Source organism: Onychomys torridus, chromosome 8, assembly GCF_903995425.1.
Source record: "Onychomys torridus chromosome 8, mOncTor1.1, whole genome shotgun sequence".
Classification (NCBI taxonomy): Eukaryota; Metazoa; Chordata; class Mammalia; order Rodentia; family Cricetidae; genus Onychomys; species Onychomys torridus.
Window position 1 is genome coordinate 23,152,023 of NC_050450.1, and position 26,903 is coordinate 23,178,925.

Consider the following 26,903-nt stretch of genomic DNA (forward strand, 5'->3'; position numbering starts at 1 on the left):
ATGGGAAGTGCTTCTGTTGGAAGGTTAAACACTAGGATTCCATTCATTCGTGCTGGTAGGAAAAAGCACACCTATGAAGTCCAAATGTAGAACTTGGAGAGAAATGGTAACAGAAAGGACAAGGGCCACATGATGCTGACATCTGCATGGGAAGCCATGAGGATATGGTACCTCCTTTCAGCTCCTCTAGGGGCTATCCTCTGCTCATGCATTGAGAGGGATTTTGGGAGGCGGGTCCAGAGGCATTTTGATCTCTACTGACTCCAAAGCCATCTGCTGCAACCTAAATGCCCACAGCCACCATAGCAGAGCAGAAATAGGAAGCTAGGGCTGGAGAGATGGCTCAGAGGTTAAGAGCATTGGCTGAGTTCAATTCCCAGCACCCACATGGTGGCTCACAACCATCTATAACAAGATCTGGTGCCCTCTTCTGGTCTGCAAGCATATATGCAGGCGGAACACTGTATACATAATAAATAAATAAATAAATCTTAAAAAAAAGAAAGAAATAGGAAGCTAGAGTATACAATGGGTCTGAGACTTGGAGATGGGGCATAGATACCACTGGGGAGAGACAGGCATAGACACAGGTCACCAGGACTCAGGATATCCTGGGAACTAAGGGGTGCTAGAATATTAGGTAGTGAGAAAGATTTTAGCTTCCCATCAAAGTGCTGGATCCAATATTGGCCTTTTTTAGTCTTAGGTCACTTCTGCCTGTGCCTCAGCTTCTCTATCTGGGTAATAGTCCTACCCACCTTTAGGACCAGCTATTAAGCTTTAGGAAGTAATTTTTAAAAATCATTCTATCTTATCCTTCACTGGACCCCAGGGACTTAGCATCTAAGAAATAACCACTGACACCCTATTTCTGAACCCTACATTGCCATTTACTTGACTTCCACAAGAGCACAGCCTTATACTCAGGACCTTCTCTACACAGCTCTGCTCTCTGAGGCAGTAGAGGTGACCATGGATGTCCTTATGACATCCTCCTTCACTTGCAGATGGCCCTCCAAGAAAGCCGCCACTCTGATCTGATGATAACTAGGAGGCTGGTCTGTGAATCCACCAGCCTCCAACTTCTTCTTTCCAATGCTGCTTGGAGGCTTCACTAGAGTACCTAGCTAGGTAGTGTAGCCATCTCTGCGTAGAGATGGAGGAAGGTGGTTTAGAGTCTTTACTGTCAAGCTCTAAGGGGAAAATTATAGGTTTTCTTGGCATCCTGATACTCCAGGATTTGGCCCCAAAGAAACCAAGAATCTTAGAGAAGATTCTTGTGGTGGCCTGAGCCAGGAAGGAAAACATGGCATTGAGATGAGCCAAGAGAAGCCTTCCATATTGCTGTGGTCTCCTGGGAACCACCCTGGGAACTTTCTACCCAGTCCTCCAGGAACAGACTTGGGCAACAAAGTTTGTTTGAGCCGTGAGACCATTTTAATGTCAGTAAGAAAGAGCAACATTTTGGAAGTGATTGGCTAGAAAGTGGCTTATTAAAAAATGTGAAGTACAAAAATGTTAACTGAAAATAGAACATTTAAAGGCTTTTCAGTTCTTTTAAGTGCTGAGACCTAGGGATGAAACAAAACGCAGCTCCTTCTAGCTGTGAACCTGAGTTATGGTGTGTATGCCTTGGATGCTGGAGAGAGCACCCATCTGGCACTTGCTGGTTCCTTGAGGTCCATGGATCCATGGTGGGCCTTCTTTGTCCGGTGAGTCATCCATCACCCTGGTGGTGGCGTCAGAAGACACAAGGCTTGTCGTCACTTGGTTTCTGGTACCCCACTGGGATCCTCTGTCTCTTTTAAAGCTTTGTCCTCTCCTATAATTCCAATGTCATGTGCATGCCTCTCCCCTGGAGCTCCCACGCTGCTCTGCTCAGCAGTGTCTCACAGGTCTGTGGACAGGAAGTCTGGGGGCTGCTTGTTTTCTTCACTTGATTTGCTGGCCAGCTTGGTGGGAAGACACACAAACACAACAGCAAGATTCTTATATGTATCATCTTGGAGCACTCCAGACCCCACAACCATAACTTAAGCCTAAACACAGGTGATTGCGAATTGCTATGACCTTGAATTTGGTCAGGAAGCAGCTTTGGGGAAGTTTCATAGACCCCTTGCTAGCTGTATGAATTCTGAACATCACTTAGCTGGCTCCGTTAGCCTCGCAGAAACCCTTCTGGAATGGGAGGATCAAACAGGATAATGACGGGGAAGTGCTTAGCGTGATGCCTGACTCACAGGCAACCTGTGATTTTTATAGTTTCTCAGCTCTGAATCATAGAGCCCGTAGGATCGGAAGTACGTCCGTCCCTTCTTGATCCCAGACAAGGACCAACAGGGTAACAACAGGAGGTGGGACTTCAAGAGTCAGTAATTCAAACCCAACTTTTAATTTGAAGGCTTTTGTAATGTAAGCAGAACAGGAAAATGCTTTGCCCCCAACCCCCCAAAAAAACTGTACTTTCGGCTTCTGAAGTTAGATAGCTGAGTGTGGGACCAGAGAGGAGCTCTGTCAGAGAGTTTAAGTCAGGGCTAGCTAGCTACTGGCAGTCCCAGAAGGTCTTCTGCTCTAGAACTGGGGTCAGTCCTGCTCAAGGGAGCCCCAAGAAGTACCACACGGTGGGCATTGATGGACAGTTGCCCTGGGAAACTCCCCAGGGAATAGCCAAAGGCGTATACCCACAGGCGAAGAGCACACACACCTGTGTAGACCTTCCCTGATTTTTCCTTCAGTTATTCTCTCCTTGTGTTCCCTCGGCATCCCCCCCCCCCCCCCCGCAACCGCCATTTCCAGCCACTAGCCTCCTCACCATAGTCTTGAAGAACTGATTGACTTTCTTCTTTTTCAGGGTCTTTTTGTCACCGTCTGAGAGAGGGAAGAAGGTCTGACTCAGGCGGGGAGATGTGCTGGCCTCATCCAACCCAGGCACGCCTGCCACGGAGAGTGTGAAGGCTGGAAAAACAGTAGGGCCCAGACATGAGTGAGTGGGTGCGGGAAAGGTGGGTCCCAAGGGACAGAAGGAGTATCTAAGGCTTTTTTTTTGGGGGGGGGGAGTCCTGTCTCCTAGCCCTTTGAAAAGCCTCGCCCATAGGTGTCTAGTTGAGAAGAGAGACGAGAATAGGGGATCCCTTGCCACTTGGGCTGATATCTTCAGGGAGCACACGACTGAGTCTGGACTCAGCCTCCCACTGACTAGCCGGTCTGTACAGGAGCCTGACATTCAGTGTATTGGTGTGAATGTGTGACAGTGGGTAGGGTGGCATTTTCCACATCATGGTGGGTACCGTGGTGTAAGGGGAACATAGGACAGGGCCTGGCAGGAGCAGGCACTCTGGTGGGAATGGATATCTCTACTGTCATGCACTGTTTGGCCCCAAGGAGGCAGCACTGTTCTGCCTTGTTCTGTTCTGTCTGGTCCTCAGCACAGGGCCTGTGTGGAGTAACAGACACTAGAACTAGTTGCATAGATGCTGAGCCCCCGCTACTCTCTGTGAATGGGAAAGTGAGTGGAGGCTGTCCCGTATCACTGGACAGTAAGAGATAGGCACAGGCATCATCTACACTGAACACCACAGCCATGAGATGCTGTGGCAAGCTTTGTAATAGATGCAGTGGCAAGCTTTGCAAATCTGGAAGTAGTCTTCCAGGTTAGCAAAGGTGCCATGGACCTTAGAGATATGCCAAAGGCATACTCCTGCACCTGGAGGAGCTGCTGCCTACAAATTGAGGGACTTTTGGTAGGGAGCGGTCCCAGAGGGACAGCAGACTTCTTCTTATGCTTCCAGTAGAGCTTGGTCACATGGCTTCCTGATTGGGGGAAGTTGAAAAGAGTACCGAAGCCAGGATACCCAGCCTGCCTTGCTCTGTAGAAGTAGTTCTCATCCATCTTTTCCCTGACAGCTTGGCAACCCACACTACCTCTTCCCCCGGGTTAGCAGTGGCAGATACATACCTGGGATGGTGGGCATGGACTGGCTGGCAAAACTCATCTGAGAGAGGACAGACACCCTGGTGGGGATGGCTGCATGCTCCGAGAGATTGGTGTCGCTCATGAACTCATGCTTTCTGGAAAGCTGGATGAATATAGCACAGATCACAAGGGCTTGCCATAGGCAAATATCTAAGTCCTCAAAGGGCAGGGGAAAGGGATGCAAGTGGTTTCTATGGACCTGGCAGCATAGACAGTTCATTTGTTCTGTTTTATACCATTCTATATCAGTCTGCCTTTTACAGGTACATGCTATATAATGGCAGGAGTGTTGGAAAGGGTCTATTTGGTTAGACTACAGATGAATGGTGTTCTGTAGAATCCTGGAACATAGAAGACATGCCCATCCTCTTCCTTCACAGGGCCACTAGGACATCTATGGGGGTTTCTTTCTTCACCAGAAGGCATCAGCTGGCCCTGACCTTTCATCCAAAACCATCCCCGACCCCTACATGCCATAACAACTAATGTTCACTCTCTTTCAATAAACCTTTCCGGGGTGGGGGCTGGACTAACACTGAACTCAGGGCTGTCTGATACCAAATCTCATTAGTAATTATTGTGGGATTTCTTTCAGAGATAAGGGCTTACTCTGTAGATGAGGCTACCCTCAGCCGTGTGTGTGTGTGTGTGTGTGTGTGTGTGTGTGTGTGTGTGTGTGTGTGTGTGTTATTAACTTATAAGACCCCAAATGCTCAGAGTCTGCTCACCACATCCCACAAAGCCTGGCACTCAGAAGACCAATGGAGTCAGGACAGCCATAGGAGACTGGGGGTTGAGGGCCCAAGTGGCTGCCCTCCTCTGCAGTGGACATTCAGTCCCTGGAGTCTAATGGCTTGGGTTCAAATCCTGCCTGTGGGCATGAGTATTTGTTCTGCCTCCTATTGGGCAGCTTCCTTCCTCTAAGATCCACTGCAATGAGGGAGCCAGGCTGCAGTCCACCCTCTCGGGAGCCCTGGGCTGCCTGGCACAGTGTTCTGAGAAGAGCTGAGGAGAACCTGGCACCTCTGCTCACCCGCTTCAGTTCTGACTCGGTCGCTGCCTTCTCATCCGCAAACACCACACTGCTCCTCTTGGTTCTTTTCTTGGACCGCCGCAGCTTGACCTCCGGCAGAGTGCTCCCTGGAGAGATGGGCTCCTCCTCCACTTTGGGAGTCTTGGGTGCTGCTGACTCCAGGTCAAAGCTGAAGGGCATGGGAAGGAGCAGTGGAGACTGTAGTTAGAATTTCAGTGGAACAGCCAGGTAGGGACCCGGGAGACCTAAGAGGACCGTCATGCAGACTGAGCTGTCACTGTAGGGCTGATCAGTTATCTGGACAGCAAACTGAGGAAGTCACTCATCCACAAACATGCAAAGAAGGTTAGAATGATTGAAGGTGGTAAGCCATCAAAAGCAAGAGGGATGGCAAGGAGATGAAACTGGTCAAAATGTAGATCTGGGTTCAAATCCAGGCACCGCTGCTTTTTATGAATGACTCTGGGTAAATGCCTTGACTTCTCTGAGTCACCACTTGCTTAGTAAGTGGGGATGTGCAACAACCTGGACACTGGGCACATGGTGCCTAGCATGCAGACAGTGAAGTTGGGTCAGAGAAGAGCCACGGGGCTCCAGGACACAAAGGGATGAGGCAGGAGATGTGGGAGGGGACATGCCACTATGGGAGTGATGTGGGAAGGTTGCGACCCCTGTTAGAGGAAAGAATGTTTTCAACGCAGGCTGGGTGAGGGATGCTGATTGCCAACAGACATTACTGGGCAAGGGGCCCACTGGCAGCAGTGTGTGTGTGTGTGTGTGTGTGTGTGTGTGTGTGTGTGTGTGTGTGGCTGCAGTGAGTTCTGGGTTCTTGGAAAAGCCACCAGCCTCTCTCAGCTGCCCAGGATGCTTTAAAAATTGGCACCACCAGCTAAGGCAACCCACTGAATGGCTCCAAGGCTTTCCTGAGGCCCTAGCTGGGGAAAAGGCTTTAAAGGGAAAGGGGAGGAGGCCTGGGCCAGGAGCCCCAGGAAAGGACTGACCTCTCTGAGGTGGCCTTGCTGGGAGTGCTGCAGTCGGAGTTCATGGAGGCCAAAGAGATGATGGACATCTGACGGTAGGAACGCAGCATGGACCTGGGGCGGCCCACTCTCCTGTCATCGAAGTCAGGCTGTGGGTATGAGGCCAGGTGGTGAGCAGCCAGCAGAGCAAGGCTTTGCTGTCTGAGCCCTCCTCCCCTCTGGGCAGGTGGAACTGTGGGCTTAGGGCGTCAGTGCAAAGCTTCCAGCCAGCAAGACCACAGGGCTGCAGGATAAACACTAGCAGCCTCTGTCCCAGGGGAACAATCACTAGTCCAATTTCCCCGGGTGAGACAGCATCTGTATTATTCAGTGGCCTCATGGACCATCTTTCTTTATGCTAATGAGATGGCTTGAGATGGAGCCTGCCCGTGCCAGAGAGACCAACCCTGTCATTACAGGGCTGAGACTTTGAGCCATATATTATCAACTCACTCTCCAGGGAGGAGGCAGGGGACAGAGATGAATCTCTAGCCCATGAACAATGATTCACTCAGTCTTGGCTGCATAGTGAAAGTCCTGGAAAGACACTCCACACTTAAGCTCTAGTGAGCTCCCTGGTAGGTAATCACATACCAGTGTGCCTGACATCACCCTCCAGGGCCCTTTCATACACCACCCTCTGTGTTCTTCACCTAGCTTTTCTTAAATCATATCATAATCTGAAAGCCTCAGTACAGAAACTCCTCAGTCGATTAGAATACATCCTAATAAACCTATTATTAAGTTGAAAGTGTAGTATGAAAACACATTGAATCTACCTGGACCGCCAAACATCCTAGCTAGAAACACCACACACAGTAGCACATTGGTGCTCACACCACTGTGGGCCTCTTCATCCATGGCTGCTTGAGAGTTGTGTGTAGGTGCTCTGGTCTAGACTCTTCAAAAAGTGTGTGGTCACACAGCTCTAGCCCCAAAAAGATCTAGATTTGGAGTACATTTTCTATGGACTACATATTGTTTTAAAAATCCTCACAAAGTTCAAAAACTGTTGGGTCATGGAGTCAGGAGTTCTAGTGAGTTACTAGCTCTGTAGAGAGGATGAGAGCCCCCAAATTTGTAGTCATTGTGTGCAGAAGTGTGGGGCATCATTCCTGGGGCCTGGAGTTTGTGGCTGATATCTAAAATTGGACGAGGGACTGTTCTCTCAGCTTGGAAGGTCTGGCCTAAATCCAAGTGTTTAACATCAGAATTGCATTTCAGGAAGAGAGCATGAAAAAGGTCAACTTGTTTCTGCATGAAGGAAAATAGACCCAGGTCCAGTTCCTTCCTGGAACTATGGCTCCTTTCTGAATGTCTGTAGATCAAGAGAGTTGGGGCAAACACTCTTCAAGTTACTACATAGCTCTGACATTTGATGATTCTACTTTTTGTGAAAGACACTGTCTCTGAGAGTACTGGCCAGTATCCCTTCAGGCGGTGGAGTACAGTGGCTTTGGAGATAACACAGCTGGGTAGACACTCCAGCCTTCACTTAACTGCCATACTGCCTTTAGTAAGTTATTTGATTCTCCTAAATCTAAAAAGATACATAAGGACTTAAAAGCCCTCCTATTTGCCAGGATCAGTTAGTTAATATACATCCACTGTGTTTATAGAGGGCCAAGTACATGCTAGGAGCTTCATTTATGTAATGTTTATACTTATATAGTTCCTTGGGTAGTTTCATAAATCTGATGTATAATTGGTTTCTCTTTTGGAAGTGACTTTTAAGGGACCAGGAATATGCATGGTTAGCCCATGTCAGCCCCGCCCAGCCTTTATTCTTCCAGTCCTCCCCTTGCAGGTCACAGGGATCACTCATACCATTTCTCGGACACCATACTCCTTCTCCACCTTCATTTTCAGGTTCTTGAAACACTCTTCCATCCGGTCATGGAAGGGCCGCAGGTTGTCCGACACTCTTTTCTCGTGGATCTTAATCCCCGCTCCCAGGAAGGGAATCTGAAGAGAGATAGTAAGTGAGGGGCCTCAGCTTGGGCGCTAGCTCAAGAGCTCAAGGTGGCCTGCTACCTCTTCCTGGAGACCTTTAGATGCTCCAAGACCCACACAGTTCCCCAGGACAGCTGCAGCCTTAGAATCTGTCGTTCAAGGAGACAATGACCCAGCTGCCTTGCTTCCTTGGGATTGTAGTTGTCCCAGGCATTAGAAACCACAGGCATGGGGAAATCTGAGTTCTTGAAAAATCTACAGAGTCAGAGTTCAGAGAACAGAAAGGAAGAACCTCCAGGGCTTGGGCCTATGGTCTTGCTTAAAAAGTACTTGGCAGTACAAACATGAAATTATGGTAGGAATGCCTGGCACCAGGGAAGAGCAGAGAAGGGGAGAGAGGCCACAGTCCATCTTACACCATGGGGGCACAACTGTACTTTTCATGGCCACTGAACAAAGCTATGAGTGTGCTGGTATCAAAAGGTTCTCTTATTTGTAGAGAGTTTTAGAAAGTGTTATCAAATCTTGAGACAATGGGGGAGGAGGGAAGACTGCTAGAATGGAGGGTGGGACCTTTCTAGAACAGTAAACACTTCCACCATGGTGGGGTAAAGATGTTTCTGTCTCCTTCTCTTGGATGTCTTGAAAGAAGAATAGGTGAAGGGTGAAATCCACTCTGCAGTGAGATGCGCACTCAGCTATACACGCTCCAGCATATGTGCAGGAGGAAGATGGCTGGGGGCTGTAACTGACCTTCAAGAACAGAGGAGGGACTTGGTGGGTAGAAGAAGCCACCCTGCTTCTAGGGACCAAGGAGGAAGTCAGGGACAGAGGCAAGGATGCCACAAGAAAGCTGAGAGGAGCACTGAGACTCTGCACTGGCCGGTTCCTTTCCCAGGCATCCACTGCTTCACCTTGCAGCTATGTATAATGTGTTCTCATTTTCTAAGAAGCAGGGACTTGTCCTCTAAAACAATCAGATCATGCAACCTGGGACTCAGGTGTACCAGACCTAAGGGCAGGAGGAGGAGAGGAGCAGCCACCAACAAACTAGGAACAAGTACATAAAAAGGAAGTGTGCTTATGGTTAGCAAGATGGCCACTGCATAGTTCCCAAACTGCCCAGTGCAGCAGTTTTGATCATCTTCCTGTGAGCCAGTTTGAAGGATCTACTTCTGGAGAATGTAAATTCTCATGCAGGTGTGTAGGTTCCAATGTGCAGGTCACTCAGTTACCAAGCAATGATGCCACCTTGCCAACAGAGCCTTCTCCCATGCACATTGATTTCCAATTAGCTTCACTGTGAATTAGGAGGAATCTGCTAGGGTCGCCAGACACTGGAGGAAATTCACTCACAAGAAACAGGACCAAAACTAACAGGCAGGAGAGGGAACCAGTAGGACCAAAAGGGGTGAATGAACATGGAAGAAAGATGATAGAATGCATAAGATGTTACTTAAAAAATATTACCAAAAGGGCCTTCCATAAAGATAATAGAGTAAGATTTGAAGTGGAATAAGTTTATAGCTTTAGTGTTACACTTTGACAAGCCAGAAAATTGGTCCACTTAGCATCAATCTCAAGGTGTTAAGAGGGATGAAGGAGCCAAGAGGATGCTGAGAGACACAGGGCTCTCCAATGAATAGACCGACCAGACCAAAAGAAGCCAACAAAGAAATATGGGCATTAAACTACAGATCAGCCAGACTTGACATTCACAGAACACTCCATCAAGAGCTTCGGAATATACATTTCCCCATTTGTGCATGCCATTCCTTCACAATAGACTTTTTGCTAAATCCCATGGGCTTTGGTATATTGTATTTCTGTTTTCATTCATTTCAGGGGATTTTTATGACTTTTTTCTTTCTCACGTCCTCAATGATCCATTGTTCTTTTAAAGGTGTTAGTATTTGGTCTCCATCTATGTATATAATTTTGAAGTTTATCTTGCTATAGATTTTGAGTTTTATTCTACTGTGATCAGAAAGAATAACATAATATGGTTGCCGTTTTTACAAGTTAACTTTTGTGTGAGTATAGGTGAGAATGGAGAGAGATTCAGACTCTCATGTCTGCTGGTAGACAGAGAAGCTGGTTTGGACACATTGGGAAACTGTTTCTTATAGCCAGGAAGGTTGAACTTGAATAAACCAGCAATCACTACTACATGTACCTTGAAAGAGTAGAGTGTATACACGTGTACCAACAGGAGGGTTGGTCAATAAATGTGTCTATGGTTTGTATGCTATATACTTAGATGCGGAGCAAAAAAGTCAAACCTCTGATAGATGCAGCACCCTGGTGGATTTTAAGGACACTGTGTTGCACAAAATAAGCTAAGCACATAACAGCACATACTGCATATTCTAGTTATATGATATTGGTTGAATAAACCTTTGCTGATAGAAATGAAGTGATATATTCTAAAGCTACATTTTCCCCTGTGTTAAGAGCAAGCATTTCTAGGTCTAAACACACCCAGCCAAAAGCCTCAAATTGAAACCAACCTAATTCTATGCCAGCAGAAAAATTAATGCATTTGGTATCATTATATGATCTATCTCTATAGACTTCTAGACAGCATGAATAAATGATAGTGAGGTACAACAAAATGGACACATTTTACAAGCCTAACTGACACAAACGACTATACATGGTGGTTCCAATTATATGTAGGTCAGCGGGAATCCAGAGCAAATGACGATGCCTAGGAATGTGGGCTTGGAGAGTGGAACTCTATTTTTAAAAAGCTAGGAAATGATTTCTATAAAAGCAGGAAAGTGGTTAGCCTTGGGGAGTGGTGGTGATGTCTACAGGACTATGTAAGACGGACTTGGGGTGCCAGAATAAGCCTATTGCATCTAGGTGAGGGGTCATGTCCATGGATGCTTGATGATAAACCAAAGAGCCATGTATGCAGTTTCCTACATGTAATGTTTCACAGCAAAAAGCTTGAGAGAATAATGTACTGTAGATATTGTCCTATGTAATAAAATCCTTTTGCAAAGAACAAAACACATAGAAAGAGTACAATCTAGAAAGATTCCAATCTTGAAATCCACAAATTCTGACATGAGCTGCCCATTGGAAGCTTCGGCTTTCTCTGGTTTGGTAAGACCATTTCCTTTTAATGTCGAAGGTTCTCAAGTCCTGAGAAAAATCCCAAAGTGTGTGTAGCCTTGCAAAACAATGTCCTCCCTGGAGTTGAGCTCCAATGGGCAGGCTCGAGTTTGCCCATCACTATTTCTGTGTTACCTGGCACTGTGCCTGGGACACAGTGGGGACCCAGTAAACAAGGGCATTGAGAGTGGATGAAAGGGAAACATGCAAGCTGATTTGCCACATGTAAGGATTGGAACAGCACTGTGCCCGCACAGCAGGACTGCACATTTGAATTCACTGTGCCCACACAGCTGGACTGCACTATTTGAATGCACTGTGCTTGCACAGCAGGACTGCACTATTTGAATGCACATGCCATAGTTAGGAAACCTGGGCAGAGGAGGAAGGACACAGCCTAGTGCACTTTCCTTTGGGATTAAAGGGCCTCTGTAACCTGTGGCCTTGGGAGCCATGGGCAAGCTATGGAGAAGGTGGACACTAGGGGGCGCTGCATGAATGCACCTCATAATCTTAGAGGCAGTGGCTTCTAATGCCTGCTGCTTTCATCTATTTGGAGCCCTTCTAAATAGCTCCAAGGCTGGGGTGGAATGTTCTTAGAAGGTGTTGTAGCCCGCATTAACTGCTCTGCAAGGCTAAGCTCCATCCTCTGAAGGCAGTAGATTCAGCATGGAGAACTGTAACCAGATGAGAAGTGGCGCCTGAGGGAGTCCTGGCAACGGCACAAACTAAGACACCAACCACAAAGTCACTATGTGTAACCTACTAACTAGTCCTCCCAGGATGCCCCAGAAGTACTCAGGGAAAGGACCCACTCAGCTGGCCTTCTTGCTTCTCAGACCTGGGTGGTGAAGGATGTGTTATTATTTGAATATTAAAGGATACAGGTGGTCCCAGAAAGATGACAGACCTGAGGGATGTTTAGCTTTCATGGGTGGCATGGAGTGGGAAGGGGAGAGAAAATTTCAGACGCACCTAATGCATTCAGGGAAAGTATGTCTGCAGCGCTCGCTCAGCATTTCATTTTTAAAGTCCCACTTTGCATAAATTGGCAGAGGCAGAGAAGGACCTGAATTAGGAATACTTATTTTAAGAAGAGTCTGCACCCAAGGCTTCTCAGTCCCTGATTTCCCTGGAGTAACCAAACTCCCTACCAGGGAAAGCGCACTTCTCTTTGCATGGTGACTGGCAAGGAGGGAGGAGGAGGGGATGGGCAGCCTGCAGACTGCTACTCCTGGCCCAGGCTCCTGCTCACTCTTCCCCCAGCTTACTCTTCCTTTAGCTGTCTGTGCACCATCTGCACAGAACCCAGACAGGGCAGGTGTCTGATGAGGCTGTCACAGGGCTGGAGCAGGAAGGATCTGGTTATTTCTTCTTTGGAAAAAGGGAGAGAGAAATAAAAGAGAAGGGGAGAGCAGAGAAAAGGCAGAGAGAGGAGGAAGATGTGAGGGCGTAGGAGGCAGAGAGAGACACAAATGACAGAGGGGAGCAGCAACAAGCTTCTGAGACAGATGCACGGAAGGAGGTGGGGAGGAAGAGTGGGCCAGGAGAAGAAAGCAACAAGACAATGGATAGGGAGGTAGACAAATCTTCAGGCCAAAGTTTGGCCAAGCTAGGCAGATGTGGACCCTTTGACCGCAAGCCAGCCCATCAAAGACCTCAATTATTTGAAGAACCCGATATCCATCTGTACACTATCTGCAACAAACTGGGTCAGCCACACAAGGAAGGTGGTGGTGGTGGAGGGGCAAGTCTTCTGTTGTCTGATTGGTACAAGCTGGGGTTGGTGGTGGATGTGTGTGTGTGGGGGGGGGGGCTTTCATTTGAGCCCCGCTGTGAAAAGCTACCTCCTGAATTTAACATCAAAGAAAGCAATCTCAACCACCTCTGGCACAGTATCCATTGCTGGCTGGCACTATGCAACACCCAAGGGTAAGGTGCTCCAAATCTGTGTCCTGGTAAGCCTGCTTGGGTGTAATCCAACATCAGAAGAGGAGCCAGAGATGAGGAGCAGTGGAAGGTCATAAGGTCATGTGGAGTGAAGCCAGGCTAGGTGAGCCGAGGGCCTGAGAACCGAGGCAAGGAGAGGGCCTGGAGGGATGCTCCCATACCCAGCTAGGCTTTACCTGCCATGCGATCAGGTCCTTTAGGCGGCTCAACTTGTCCTGGTCCTCCGGGTGCTCCTTGCTGTACTCTTCAGTGAAGAAAGCCTGTGGGGGACAGGTAGGGACTTAAGGTTTCCTGTTCCTCAGGTGGGACACATGGTCCATCTCAGGTGTTTAGACAAAACGTGATGTGAGAGAAGCTTCGAGGTCCTGGCACTGGGGTGGACCTTGCCGAACCTGACATTGCCGTATCTGACATTGCTCTCTTTTTCTTTATTGGAGGCTCACTCAGATCAGCACCCACTGGGAGCAGGCTTCAAACTCCAGGGAAGTACTGCCAAAGAGAGGTACCAGGACCACCAGAGCAGCTCCCCTGGAAACTGTCCTGAAGTGGGAACGCGACACATTCTCCAGTCCTAATGAGGTTCTACTGAACCAAAACTCTGGGGACTTGGGTTGGGTGGGATTCAGAGTAGGGATTTCTGTGTTAGGGAGCCTTTGAGGGCTCCTGGGGCTCCTGGAGATCATTGCTGGGGGAAGAGAGCTGAGTGAGGAATTTACCCTGGTGCTTGTTCAAGCCTGCCTCCCAGAATCTCTCATGGATCCTCCATTCCTCCCATCTCGTTTCAGAGTTCCCATCCTGCTTGTGTACACACTCTATGCAGACACACTGCAGCACCTCTGAAGGCTGAGAAGAGTGTGGGCACAGAGGTGTCAGGGTAGACAAAAGGACTGGCTGGGTAAGGGGAGTCACACTCTCTGAATGGGTGTACACTGTGGAAATCTTGCCTTTGCATCAGGGAATGGTAAAGGACGAGGAATGTGCAGTGAGGTTTTGTAGAAAGGAGCTCATTCCTCACTCAGGGTCTGTGAACTGAAAGCCAGCTCAGGCTTTCTGTTCTATGCCATGCTAGGGAAAGCATGCCTTCCTGTTGGTACACTGGTAGATCCAATAGGAGCTACTAAGACTCAAATAATTGATGGTATTTTCTTTTGGCCACCTACACCAGGAGGGCCAAATGCACAATCTCGGGCTCAAATGTGTGGGGCTTCTTGAGGGGACCCTGTAACTTACATGTCTAGGTTATGCCTCTGCCCATGGAATTGGGCTCCCAGATTTCTGCATGTTCACATTCTGGGTTTCTTTCTTTCCCTGTGTCTATGTTATATCAAATCTTCTATGGAAGAGGTGGGTTTGCCAAAAGTCATGGCTTGTGGTCACCTCTGAGTCTTTTTCAACGGAGATGCCAGGGCACTGGAGACCCTTGAGAAATTGTGGTGTCCAGGATGGGAAGGAGATGAGAGGTCAGGTTGGAACCTGAGGTCCACACAAGCTGAGTATCTATGTGGGATCAAGCAAGGACAGGTACAGGGGGATAAGCTCCAAGGTCCCTCACCTTCTCATACTTGGCAAAGCCTCCCATGACTGCAGGGTCCACGATCCCATTGAGGAGCATAGAGAGTGGGTTGATGGGAAGGCTCTCGTCACTCTGGTACTGGTTTATCATCATCAGAATCTTCTCATTGGCCGTGGACATGGTTTCAATAGCATTCTCCAGAGGACTAATTGTGGTCTGTTGGAAACAAGATTGTCAGAAGAGCCTTAGTGGGTGGCCTGAGAAGCCGACATCATCATTGGTATTGATTTCACTTGGGTGGGAATTAAAGCTAGCCCCTAGTCGCCAGGCTACAGCAGGATCTGAGGGTAATGAGTCAGCTTGGAGGCTGTCTGCTGGTCAAGGACAGGCAGGCTGGCTTTCTGTTTAGAGGGAAAGAATTTCTCTGGGGAGACACAGACAGGAAGTGCCAGGCTCTGCTCTGACTTCACAGGCTAGTGTGACCAGAGAAGGTTTCTCTCCCAGTTAACTGGGTAAAACACACATCGACCCAACTCATCACATACTGGTTGAAAGCTGTTGTGTATGCTACCAGCTGGAGAAATCAAGATAGCTTGCTCCAGGAGCACCCAGCATGACCTGAGAGCTCAGGTTAAAGGGAAGAGAAAATGAAACTCTTTTCCCACACGTCTCAGAAAGCAAGGCAAACAGTGGTATTGGATGACAACAAACACAGCAGTTTGCAGAGGCTTATGGTCCAGAATGAGAACTAAACTAGAGGTCAGCAAACATTTCTGCAACGGGACCAGAGAGTAAATATTTTAGGATTTGCGGGCCAGATGGGCTCAGCTGAAACCACCCCACTCTGTTACTGCTGGGCAGAGACAAGGCTGGGAAACTGGATGGAAGAAAAAGTATGGTTGTCCTAACCAAACTCTGTGGGTCTTAGGCTAGGACACAGCAGTTATTCTGAGAAGGGAAGATCACAGTGGGAATAGCTGGGCTGGAGGGAAGAGGGAAGAAATCTGAGAAACTTCATGGAGGAAGAGAGCTAAATTTATCGTGTCCATTGTGGTGGTGATGTGGTGCCTGCCTCATTGGCTATGTAGTGAAGATTAGTGGAGACAATACAACAGCCGACGCTGCAGAGTTCTTGAGAAATGCCTCTTACAACATGTACCTACTGTATGTATGAGAGGAGCAGGCCAGCTTCTGTAGCCATGCTCTTGGTTATTTCTGTAAATCCTGATCTAACACAGCTTCCCCTACCCTTTCTCTGAGCGCTTGCTTTTGAAGATTGTGGTGGTTTGAATAAGAATGGTCCCCAGAGGTTCATATATCTGAATACTTACTTACTGCTCAGTTGCTGGAACTATTTGGGCAGAATTAGGAGATGTGACCTTGGAGGAGGTGTGCCCCTGGGGGAGAGCTTTGAGGTTTCAAAAGGCCATGCTATTCCCAGTTAGCTCTTTCTCTCTGGAGATCTCTTGGAGATCAGGCTGGAAGCTCTTAGGTACTTCTCCAGCACCTGCCATGCTTCCCACCATGGCGGTCACAAGGGCCTGACCCTCTGAAACCGTGATCTCTGATAAACGTTTTCTTTGTAAGTTGCCTTGGTCCTTGTGTCTCTTCACAGCAATAGAAAAGTACTAACACAGTGATGGAAGCATCTGCAATGAGAAGCCCTCTGGAACAGATTCTCTGTTGCTGCTTCTGTCCCTCTAATACTGTCTGATGCCAGCAGTATTAGTCAGCATCGCACTACTACTACTAAATGCATGTGGCAATTTCCTTATAAGAGAAAAGGGTTTGTTTTGCTCATGGTTCTGGAGGTTCTAATTTGAGGCAGTTATCTTGGTTTGGACCTCAGGTAAAGGCACTAGTTGGCAATGGTGGGAAGGTGTCTCAGTGCAGACTGTCACATTATCCTTAACCCAAGAACCTCCCCAAGGCACTACCTTTTAAAAGTTCTTAGTTTCTACTAACAGCACTACTTTGGGAACACCACCTATATTCAAATTAGAGCACCCACATCTGCATACATACAGTCATATTGACTCACATGTATGTAAATAAACACAGAGGGTATGAACTGGAGGGGAATAGTGCTTGGCCTATTGTGTAAAATTGAAATCCGTGTCTGAATTTGTGTCCTGCATACTAATCAACTCTGGGGAGCTTTACAAAGCTGAGGTCCAGAGTGACTTCTAAGGAAAATCTACCCCTCAGCTGAGGAGCTCAGCACTTCACCTGGATGCCAACACAGCCTGGGATGTCTGGTATACACAAACTCTGAGGCAAGTCACTAGAAATGGTAAGGTGTGTTGACTGGCTTGCCTACATACTTTGGAGACTATTTCTGCATTCCCAGGTCTGAATTCTCATTATAGTCATCAGGAACGGAGACTAAGAGCTCAAAAGCAAGCTCTGATTCTCCACAGATGGGCATTTGAGCAGGACACTTGCGCAGCTCTGAGTGGAACTTGGGGTGCTGAATTTGGCAGGAGGCCTGGGTGTCAGCCACTGACAACAGAAAACAAAAGCAAAACCATCACAACCAGGCCGCTGAGATGGTTCCATCCACAGCCGCCTCACCAGTCAGTACGAGCTCTCAAGGACAGTGAAGTGATGCCCTATGGTGGTATGGATGAGAATGACCCCCATAGGCTCAGGTATTGGATCAGTAGCTCCCCAGTTGGTGGTGCTGTTTGGGAAGGTGGTGTGGACTTTCTGGAGGAAGTATATGTCACTAGGGGTGGGCTTTGAGAGTTATAGCCTTGCCCTCCTTCCAGTTCATCCTCCTGCTTCCTGTTTACAGTTGAAGATGTGAGCTCTCAGCTTCCTGTTCCCGCCACCCTGTCTGCTGCTTGTTGCCATACCTCCCCGCCACAATGGACTCTTATTCCTCTGGAACCCTACAAGCAAAAGAAACTCTTTCTTCCGTAAGTTGCTTTTGGCCATGGTGTTTTATCACGGTAATGGAAAGGTAACTAATAATACACACACGCCCAAGGGCAGTCGGTGCCGGAGCTGGAGAGGGAAACTGGGCTGTTCTTGGCTGCAAAGGCTGGCTTCTATGACAAGCACATCAACTCTGTCACCAAACCTGCCATCAGCTTCCTGGCATTCTTGCTGAGCTGAGCCTCAGTTTCTATGGGCAATGAAGGCAAAATAAGTTGTGTCCAACTTGCTATGAAGGGAAAGTGAGTTCCTAACACAAAATGCCATGGGAACAAGCATGAAAGTGAGTGGAAAGAGCAGTAACTTCCATTCCCAGCAAGCCAGCAGCCTTTCCAGTTTCCTAGCTCCTTTTACCCATATCCTCAGCTTGAGTTCCACCGTGAGCTGCAGGGGCAGACATCAATAATTGCCACCAATCTGACAAAGTTCACCACTGGCCTCAGTTACCTCCTGTACAAAACAGTACACTGGACAGGAATCAAGAAAATATCTGGAGAACAGCAAGCCATGCTGTCTGCAGAGGTCTGTCTGCTCAGCAAGCACTGGCTAAGAGTCCCCCAGTGTTCACTCAGAAGGGGGAGGTAAGTAGCTGCCTGCTTTCCTTTGCTTCAGCATCTGCCAGTAACTAGTAGCCTAATGTGACATTGTATTTACTTTGTCTTACAGGACTTGGAAGATATTTGAGTTTATAGCTTTGGGATCCAATGGATGCCTTTGGGATCCAATGGATGCCTTTGACATCCATTGCAGCTCTGACATTCCATATTATGCAGTTCCTATTTTGTAAACTGAGGGTGAAGAGATGCATAATAGTCCTCCAATAACACAGTGTCATATATGGCCTAGGTGAATTGGCATATTCCTAGATTAGGGCTGAGAACAAGGTAAAGTCCTCAACAAATAAGAGAGACTTTTCCTGAATGTCCATCCTAAAACAGTTCTGGGGTCATGGCACCACATGAGGGAAAGAATGGGGAATAAGAGATAAGTTCATATAATGAAAATGAATGCTTAGAAATGCTGTCACTTAGCAAGGTACCAAACCTCTGTGTCTGAGACACATCCTGAAGCTTGATAAGGGAGGCCAGTAAGAATAAATCTACTATGACAAACCTTAGAGATGGTTTCCCAAAACCTTTTACCAGAAGATATACCAGTTTTGTTTGCATTCTTATGACAACACACTCAACACACACACTCACAAGCATACATACACATATACACACTCATGCACTTACAAGCACACACACACACACACACACACACACACAAGCACTCACAGATGTACACATACATACACATGCACTTACAAGCACACACATGCACTCACAAGCACACATTCACATATATATATATATACACATGTACACTCACACTTACAAGTACACATACACACTCATGCACTCATAAGCACACACACATACAAGCACACATACACACACACATATATACACACATACACACACACTCACAAGTACACATATGCACATAAATACACTCATGCACCCACAAGCGCACACACACACACACACACACACACACACACACACACACACATGAACTCTGGCTCTCAGTTTCAGAAGGCCCAGTCTGTCCTGGAGGGGAAGGTATAGGGAACAACTTACAGCACACAGCAGACAAGAAGCAGACAGAAGGACTGCTGACACTGGACTGTGTCCCCACCTGCCCCGTTTATTCTATCCTGGTCCTCAAACTGTGGGATGGCTCCACTCACATCCAGCATTAGTTAATTCTCTCTGAAAATAGTGTCATAGACACACCCATCTCCTAGGCGATTCAAATTCACAATCACAATTAACCACCCCAGAAGCCAAAAGCATGAAAGAGGAAGTAAAAAGATGGTGTCTGCTTCTCCCTAGTTTCTGAATTCTGAAGTGAAAATGTAACTATTTAGTCACAGTGGGTGTCAGCATAGCAATTACTTATTTGATTTACTTAAACAGTCTTGTGAAGCAGTATGGGCCTGGGACCATTCTTGGCACTTAGAGCACTTCAGGGGGAGAACAGCAGACAAGATGTCTGTCTTCCTGGAATTTATATTGCAGTGGAATCTACAGTCCAAAGTTGTATTTAATATTTGGTTAATGAACACCAAAAATAAGCACTCAGAAAATTATGTAGTCCGTTAGGAAGTGTTAAGAACTTGGAGGAGAAAAGGGACACAGGAGGGCTCCCTCAGTTTCCTACAGTCCAGCAGCCATGGCTGGAGGAGAGGTGCCTGGGGAGCCAGCCCAGAGATGGGCTCAGCCAGGGCTAATGGGAGAAGGCTGTGGAAAGCTGGAAAGCTCCCTTCCCTCAAGAGCTGGGCTAGTAATGGTCCAGTCATCCTTCTGTATCCATGGTGATTTGGCTCTGGGACCCTCAGAGAATACCAAAATCCACAGTGTTCAAGTCTCTTCTGCATCATGGTGCAATACCTCCATATCATCTGCACAATCCTCCCAGAGACCTTAAGTACTCTCCAGATTGCTGACAAACCAAATACAAGGCCAATGCCACGTAAATGGTTGTTTCAGCACATTGTTTGGCAAATGACAAAAATACATCCTTAGATCTTCTGTGCAGGGGCAATTTGCCCCAAATATCTTCAATGTGCAGTCAGTTGACCTGTGGATGTGGGACCTGTGTACACAGAGTGACAGCTGTATATACCTCACAGGATTTTGTGACAGTATATAGGACAAGGCGGGAAAGCCCTTGGCACAGTTCCAGGGTGGTGGTGGGAAGATGCGGAGGGAGGGCATTTGTTGAAACTTACCACATGTCAACATGTCTCTGAACCAAAAGCACACCATTTGCTTCCTCTCAAGGATATTGCTCACTGGGATGGACGGGATGTTCTGAGATGGAGCACTATCCAGACCCAGGGGATATTATGAGAGGTTAAAGTCAAATTTGACCTATTCTACTAACCTTGACAACTTAAGAACTCAGTGCCCCCACACTGTAAGTGGGAAAAAATATCTATTTCTAAGGTTTCTGGGGGTTTAAATGAGATCATGGTAGCAGACAGTTTAGCACACATTCAATAAATATTTCTTTTCTTTCTTTCTTTCTCTTTTAGTTTTGTTTTTTGTTTTGTTTTGTTTTTTGTTTTTTTGAGACAGGGTTTCTCTGTGTAGCTTTGGAGCCTGTTCTGGAACTCACTCTGTAGACCAGGCTGGCCTCGAACTCACAGAGATCTGCCTGCCTCTGCCTCCCGAGTGCTGGGATTAAAAGCATGTGCCACTGCTGCCCAGACTTTAATAAGTATTTCTTGCTAACATCATTATCATTCTATTTTTCCAAGGCCAGGGCCATGCCTCTGAAATGGAACCTGCAGGCCTATTGGTCGCAGACTCACTAAAGAGGGCATTGAAGACCAGAGTCAGGTAATCTTAATGCTGACAAAACAGTAGCTTAAAAACCTTGGTCAGGGCGTATCCCTCCTCTGTTCAGGGCTCATGTCACTTACAGAGAAGCCAAAGAATCCTTAAGATCCCATATGACCTTGGATCTGATTACTATTATTCACCCCTTTGCTGTTGTGATTTGGACATGATCTGGGCCCAGGGCTCTGGGCTGGCTGCTTGCTCTATTAAAAAGCCCACCTTCAATCCCAGCACTTGGGAGGCAGAGGCAGGTGGATCTCTGAGTTCCAGAACAGCCAGGGCTACACAGAGAAACCCTGTCTCGAAAAACAAAACAAAAGGAAAAACAACTGTTCTAACAATAGGCAGGGGAAAGAAGAAAGGAAGGAAAGAAGGAAGGAAGGAAGGAAGAAAGGAAGGAAAGAAGGAAGGAAGGAAGGAAGGAAGGAAGAAAACAAAGAGAAAAGGAACAAAAGAGAAAGAGAGAGAAAAAGGCCCATCTCTTAAATATCTGTGGACTATTCCTCTCTGCCCCAGGACGCTTGTTCAAAACCACTCGACAGGGAAGCTCCCACTGACCCTGCTATCTGAAATGGCCACCCCTCCTCCTTTTAGCCCTCCCTCACATTTGTCACCATCTGACACTTTGTGTTTACTTTGACTTTTTGGTCATTCTCCCTCACCAGCATGGAAGCTGCACCGTGGAATCTCCAGGTCTCAGAACAGTGTCTGACATGTGTTCAGACCCATGAGTAGTTTTTGAATGAATAGAAAATTAAGATATCTCAAATAGATTCCCACCCATAAGGGTTCTCACAACTGTGCTGGCCTGTCCTGAGGACCTTGGGAACTGCAATGGTCCTTAGCTGACAGAGGACATGGAGATTCTAAGGTGTGCTATAAGTAAAGTGTCTGTGCTGGAGCTCTGGAATGGCTCAGGGGGCAAAGAGACTTTCCACCAAGCCTGGCTCTGAGTTCGATCCCAGGAACACAAGTGGTGTGTGTACAGACTCCAGAAAGTTGTCCTCTGGCAGAGAGAGAGAGAGAGAGAGAGAGAGAGAGAGAGAGAGAGAGAGAGAGAGAGAGACTAACATGCATACAAAAATTAGAATAAATAAATAAATACAACAAAAAATACATTGCTGTCTATGTGAGGGAGCTCAGATGTCTGGATTCCAGCCACCTCTGGCTCTCTGATTTTTCCTCTTTCAGCTGCAGTCTATCCAAATAGAAAATGGTTCACTTTGGAACACTACAGAATGTTAGACTGTGGTCCTGGGTCTGGATGGAGAACTTTGAAGGGGTAACTGGATGGATGGTCTTCCAGAGCCTGCTTCTTCTCTTTCCCTTCCTCAAAGTCCCCACCACAAAGACGTTCCTCATCTACTGATTTCATTACAGATATCTAGAGAGCCTTTTATTTACTGGGGACAAAAACTTCTGTAGTGATTAAAACAGAAAATGAAAAACTCTGGCAGCAGATGCCTTGGGTGCTGCCTACTCTGGCATTCCTATAGGACCTTCAAACAAACTGTCCCCTTTATAAAGTCATAGAGGTCTCTTGAGGCTCACTGTGCCCTGACCATCAGGGGAGGAGGAGAGGACCTGCCTTGACTTCCTGAAACTCACCTGAGACATGTGAATCACCTCAAACCAGCGCAGGATGCCAGGCAGCTTGTACGCAGTCAGGAAGGAAGTCCTCTCGATCCACATGGACTGTTGGGAGAAGAGCAACAGGCTAAGGAATTCGGCTACTCCTGGCCCTGGTGGCCTTCTGTGCACCCAGAGAAGAAAGGTTGCAGTTCCCAGATACACAGAGACACCCGCCTCCCCCCCACCTCCACCCCCCCTACCCCCCAGGAATTAACAGTTATTTCATTGCTCTCTGGACTTAGGCCAGGTTAGTTCTATCTGGTTTTAGTAACAGTCTGGATTCTTAGGCAATTTTGAATGTGTCCATTTGTGTGGTCTAGGGGAAAAGTCCACAGTGCTCATGAAATTCCCAAAAGAATGCTAATTCCTGAAAATGTTAAGAATCACAGGCTGAGAGCTGAGGGGAACTTGGAGTCACCTCCTCATTGCAGCCTTGTCCCTGAGGAGAGATGACAGGTCCAAGCCAGGAAACATGCACATAGATGACTGGCACTCAGGACAGTGACAGCATTACTCTACAGTGGGTATGCTGGAGGGTTGCTTCAGCCACACTCAGCCTCCTGGAAATGCACAAGTGTCCTTGACTGTCAAGGTCATCTGACAGGAATCCCCGTTACATCTTGGAAGGAGAAAAACTCAAAGAATAGGAAGACCCAGTCGACATGAGGTCCTATGTGTGATGTCAGTGCCATGTTCCTCAGAACGAGTTCCCAAGCACCTGTGGTTGGCAGAAGTGTGTTTTGGTTGCTGACGATGGCTGAGGAGAGGAGATACTCACAGCAAACTCATTTTCTGGATCTACAGTGCCCCTGCGCACAGGCCTGGAGTAGTGGAACTTTTGCACGTAATTGGACTTGTAAAAGCTGAAAGACAGGAAAAAGTGGAAATTTCTGGAAGCCATGCCCAGCTTCTAACACCCTAAACATCGGATCTGGCAAAGCCCTAGTGGCAGCATTTCAAGGTCTGTGTTGGGGCTCCATAAAAAATGATTTGCACAGGGTTGCAAGGTGATTCAGAAGATGGACTAGCCTTATACCCTGGGCATTTGAAATTTTGGAATTAATGCACCAAACAGTGGCCTGTGCCATTGTTTCCTGAAGCCTAGAAGAGTCTAGAATGTCTGAGGACCAAGCTAACCATTCCCAGAGTGACCTCCAAGGATTGCTTTAAGAGACTCAGACATCCCCCTTCACTTTTTCTGAACACGTGGGGGAGGATCAATTGTCATTGAAAACAGGGTACTATGCTAGCTATAGAGGAGCCCCTGTCCCCAGGTGCCTGGCCAAGTGGGAGAGAGGCCACCATCTTATCCGCATTGCATCTGTTTGCTGTGATGTTGGCATGAAGCTCCTGGAGGAGCTCTGTCTTCCTAGGGAGCTCTTGTTGCTGGATCATCTACTCAGAGGAAGAACAGGATGTAGGAAGTGGTGCAGCCAAGGACCCCACAGACCACCACCTCATGGCCTACTCGGTGATTGTACAGTCTGATATGAAGCAGATGGAAACCTGCGTGCATGCTGCTTACTTTAACTTTATCACTGTTGGAACATATCCATAACTAACTCACACCCTTGCCAAAGACTGAAAAGACGTTCCTTTGGGAGAATGTGCCCAACACGCCCAAGGCCACTTTGTTCCATCCCTCTACCAGTCTGCCAGCTGCCAACCCACACTACTTACTTTCTTGGGTCCATTCTAGGATCAGCTTGAGCAGCAGGCTCCCATATCAGTTAAGTTTGATGCCTACTGAGGACTCACTATACACAAAGCTAGCCACAGCACCCCCACCCCACCCCTCCCATTCATCTCTGGCTTTAGCCTTATATCCCAGGTAACTGGGGGCAAGTCTATTCCCAGAAGGCAAAGCAGGGATAGATAGCTGAGGAGAAGGGTATTGAGGCCTGTCCTGAGCTACCAGCTCAGCCCTTTGGACTTCTACCCATTCCCCGCTCAGTGGGCTGTGGGTCTTACTTTATGATCTGGTCAGGCACTGGTTTGTTCTTGAACCTGGGGTGTTCATCCAGGACAGGCTGCACAGTGAAACACTGGATATCTGATGTCACCAGAGTTAAGGATTTGAAACATGTTTGTTGGCCATAGGAGAATTCCAAACGTATCAGGAGCCAGCTAAGAGCTTCTATGCTGGTCTTTGTGGGACCATGCTTTTATTCAATGGTCAAGTTGCTGGCTTTTGACAAGGCCCTAATGACCAGTGAGCACTCGCTATGGTCTTTATCAGAGCTGATTACCACTTTGCAACACTATCCCAGGGTTCTGCTTCACCATCAGATTTGCTTAGCCACACTTAATCACCATTACCATTGCTATACTGTCATTGACAATAATACCCTCTAATGAATGGATGGCTCTCTATCAATTACAGAGCAGGGCTCCCAATGGTATCCTTTCATCCCTCCAATTCCACTAGATGTCATTGTTAAACCTCAATTGTTCCTGTTGGCTCAGAGAAGCCAGGCAACTTGTTGAAGGTCACACAGCTTGTAGGAAAAGAGCGGGGGTGGGGGATGGGGAGGAGGTGATATATTTAGGGTTCTTAACTCTATGCTTAGAATTCTTTAGATATAGTCTATTTTAGATCCATCATTGGCGTCACAGGAAACAATGACACAAACCACCTTGGGGGCATCAATGCTGGAATTCCAACTCCCTGAAGAATCTGGGGGAGCTGTGTGCTCATGAGAATGTAAGACCAGTCTATCTTCTAAGTTACCTTGCTAAAAAATTATCTTCATCTGAGACCTTATTATACATGGTGGATCTCCAGCATTCCCTCAGTACTTCTGAGTCAAGTTCTTCATTTTCAGAGATCCTGAGATAATATACATGAACAATAACTGAGGGACATTCTGATCTAGAACATGCACACATATCATTTTGTACTCCAACTCTTGACAGCCCCAAAGGGACAACCTACAGCAGGAAGTAAGGAACCACTGGAAGGAGTTCTGTGAGTGATTAGTGATGTCTGCCACCAGCAAGGATGCAGGCTAGCCAGGCCTTTTGGCCAGATCTTTGGCTTTCCTATTCTAGCCCCATCTTTACTCATATTAAACTGGTCATATGACAGACAAACTAAGTGAAAAGAGTCAATAGTCCCTGGTTCTATCATGGACCCCTGCTTTCCTTTCCCTGCTTTTCATTTCTTCTTCCCCCAGCTCTCTTTAGGTATTCAAGTTACTTCCTCCCTCTCTTCTACCCAAAGACCACCACAACTTCAAGTCTTTCCTGAGCCTGGCATGTCTGCCAGCTAGGGAATCAAGAGCTGCTCTTACTGGCTTTTGAAGCTACTCCATGGTGGATGGTAAATGTCTCTATCCACGAGGACTAACTGCCCTTGTCAGGAGTCATTTTTCTCTGTGGCTCCCACGCCCTCTGACTACAGGCCCCCCTTTGATGTGCTAGCACTCAGGGGCTTGACACATTCCATTCCGAAAAGTACTTCTACAAGGAATGAGGATCCCTCAAAGAGAAAACAACACTTAATGCATTGGACCAGACTCCCTGGAAACATATCTGCAAACTTCAGGAAAACCTTGAAATCCCAATCGGACAGCCGGCACTGGGAGATCGTTCTCTCTGGAGTGAGTATCTGAGCTGAGGGCAAGGGCTGGCAGACTGTGGTGAGCCTGATCATTGCCCATTTCTATGGCAAGCACAATGGCACAGATGGCCTATTTTCAAATAGCTGTGACATATGAAAATGATACATGATTTAGTATGTCAATGCCTACATATAAACTTTTGTGGGAACATGGCCTTGCTCACTAGTTACATGTGATCAGTGACTGCTTACGCATTGGGACAGCAGCTAAGGCCTTGTGGCCAGGGGCACAAAGCTCTCAAGACTAACCTTTACACAAAGGTTTGCCAACACTTCTTTTAGAGACAATTCTAGACCATGTATATTGATCTGAGCTACTGGCACTTATCCAAAAGGAAACCTGTTCTTGGGAAGCCTATGACATCAGCACCCTCAAATTAACTAGACTCTCCATGTCTGGTGCACAGATTAGCAGCAATACCAGACTTCTGCTAGACCTTCACTTCTAAGCGCCTTCCACTATCTGAACACCCTAGAGAAGATGTGAGACCCACCACTTCCCCCAAACTACCTGTTGATCTTTAACATCAGAAGGTAAGATGACAATGTTAACTACTCAAGATTGTGGCAAGCAGCAGGCCTGAGTGCAAATCTTAGCTCCGTTGCTTTCTCACCACAGCTTTGTGTGAGTCATTTGCTTTCTGAGCCTCAGTTTCCCTAGGGGGTCAAATGCAGAAAACAATAGGCTTATCTCCAGGGCTTATGATGCAGCAAAGAAGGGAAAGACACCTAAATGTTAAGTTTATGGGAAAC

At 47.3% G+C, this 26,903-nt stretch overlaps 1 protein-coding gene across 1 annotated transcript in view; it reads right to left on the bottom strand.

Moving 5' to 3' along the window:
• Positions 1-1,414: 1,414 nt before the first annotated feature.
• The window catches only part of Dock2 (dedicator of cytokinesis 2), a 395,818-nt gene continuing 370,329 nt past the window's right edge, over positions 1,415-26,903 (bottom strand). The window contains exons 42-52 of the mRNA XM_036195507.1: positions 24,500-24,581; positions 23,307-23,391; positions 22,505-22,591; positions 14,604-14,780; positions 13,228-13,311; positions 7,853-7,990; positions 6,008-6,135; positions 5,007-5,175; positions 3,956-4,076; positions 2,813-2,955; positions 1,415-1,952 (exon numbers count right to left, since the gene is read on the bottom strand). Coding sequence (XP_036051400.1) covers positions 1,890-1,952; positions 2,813-2,955; positions 3,956-4,076; positions 5,007-5,175; positions 6,008-6,135; positions 7,853-7,990; positions 13,228-13,311; positions 14,604-14,780; positions 22,505-22,591; positions 23,307-23,391; positions 24,500-24,581 — 1,277 coding nt within the window. The 3' untranslated portion in view covers positions 1,415-1,889. The remainder of the gene's footprint in view (positions 1,953-2,812; positions 2,956-3,955; positions 4,077-5,006; positions 5,176-6,007; positions 6,136-7,852; positions 7,991-13,227; positions 13,312-14,603; positions 14,781-22,504; positions 22,592-23,306; positions 23,392-24,499; positions 24,582-26,903) is intronic.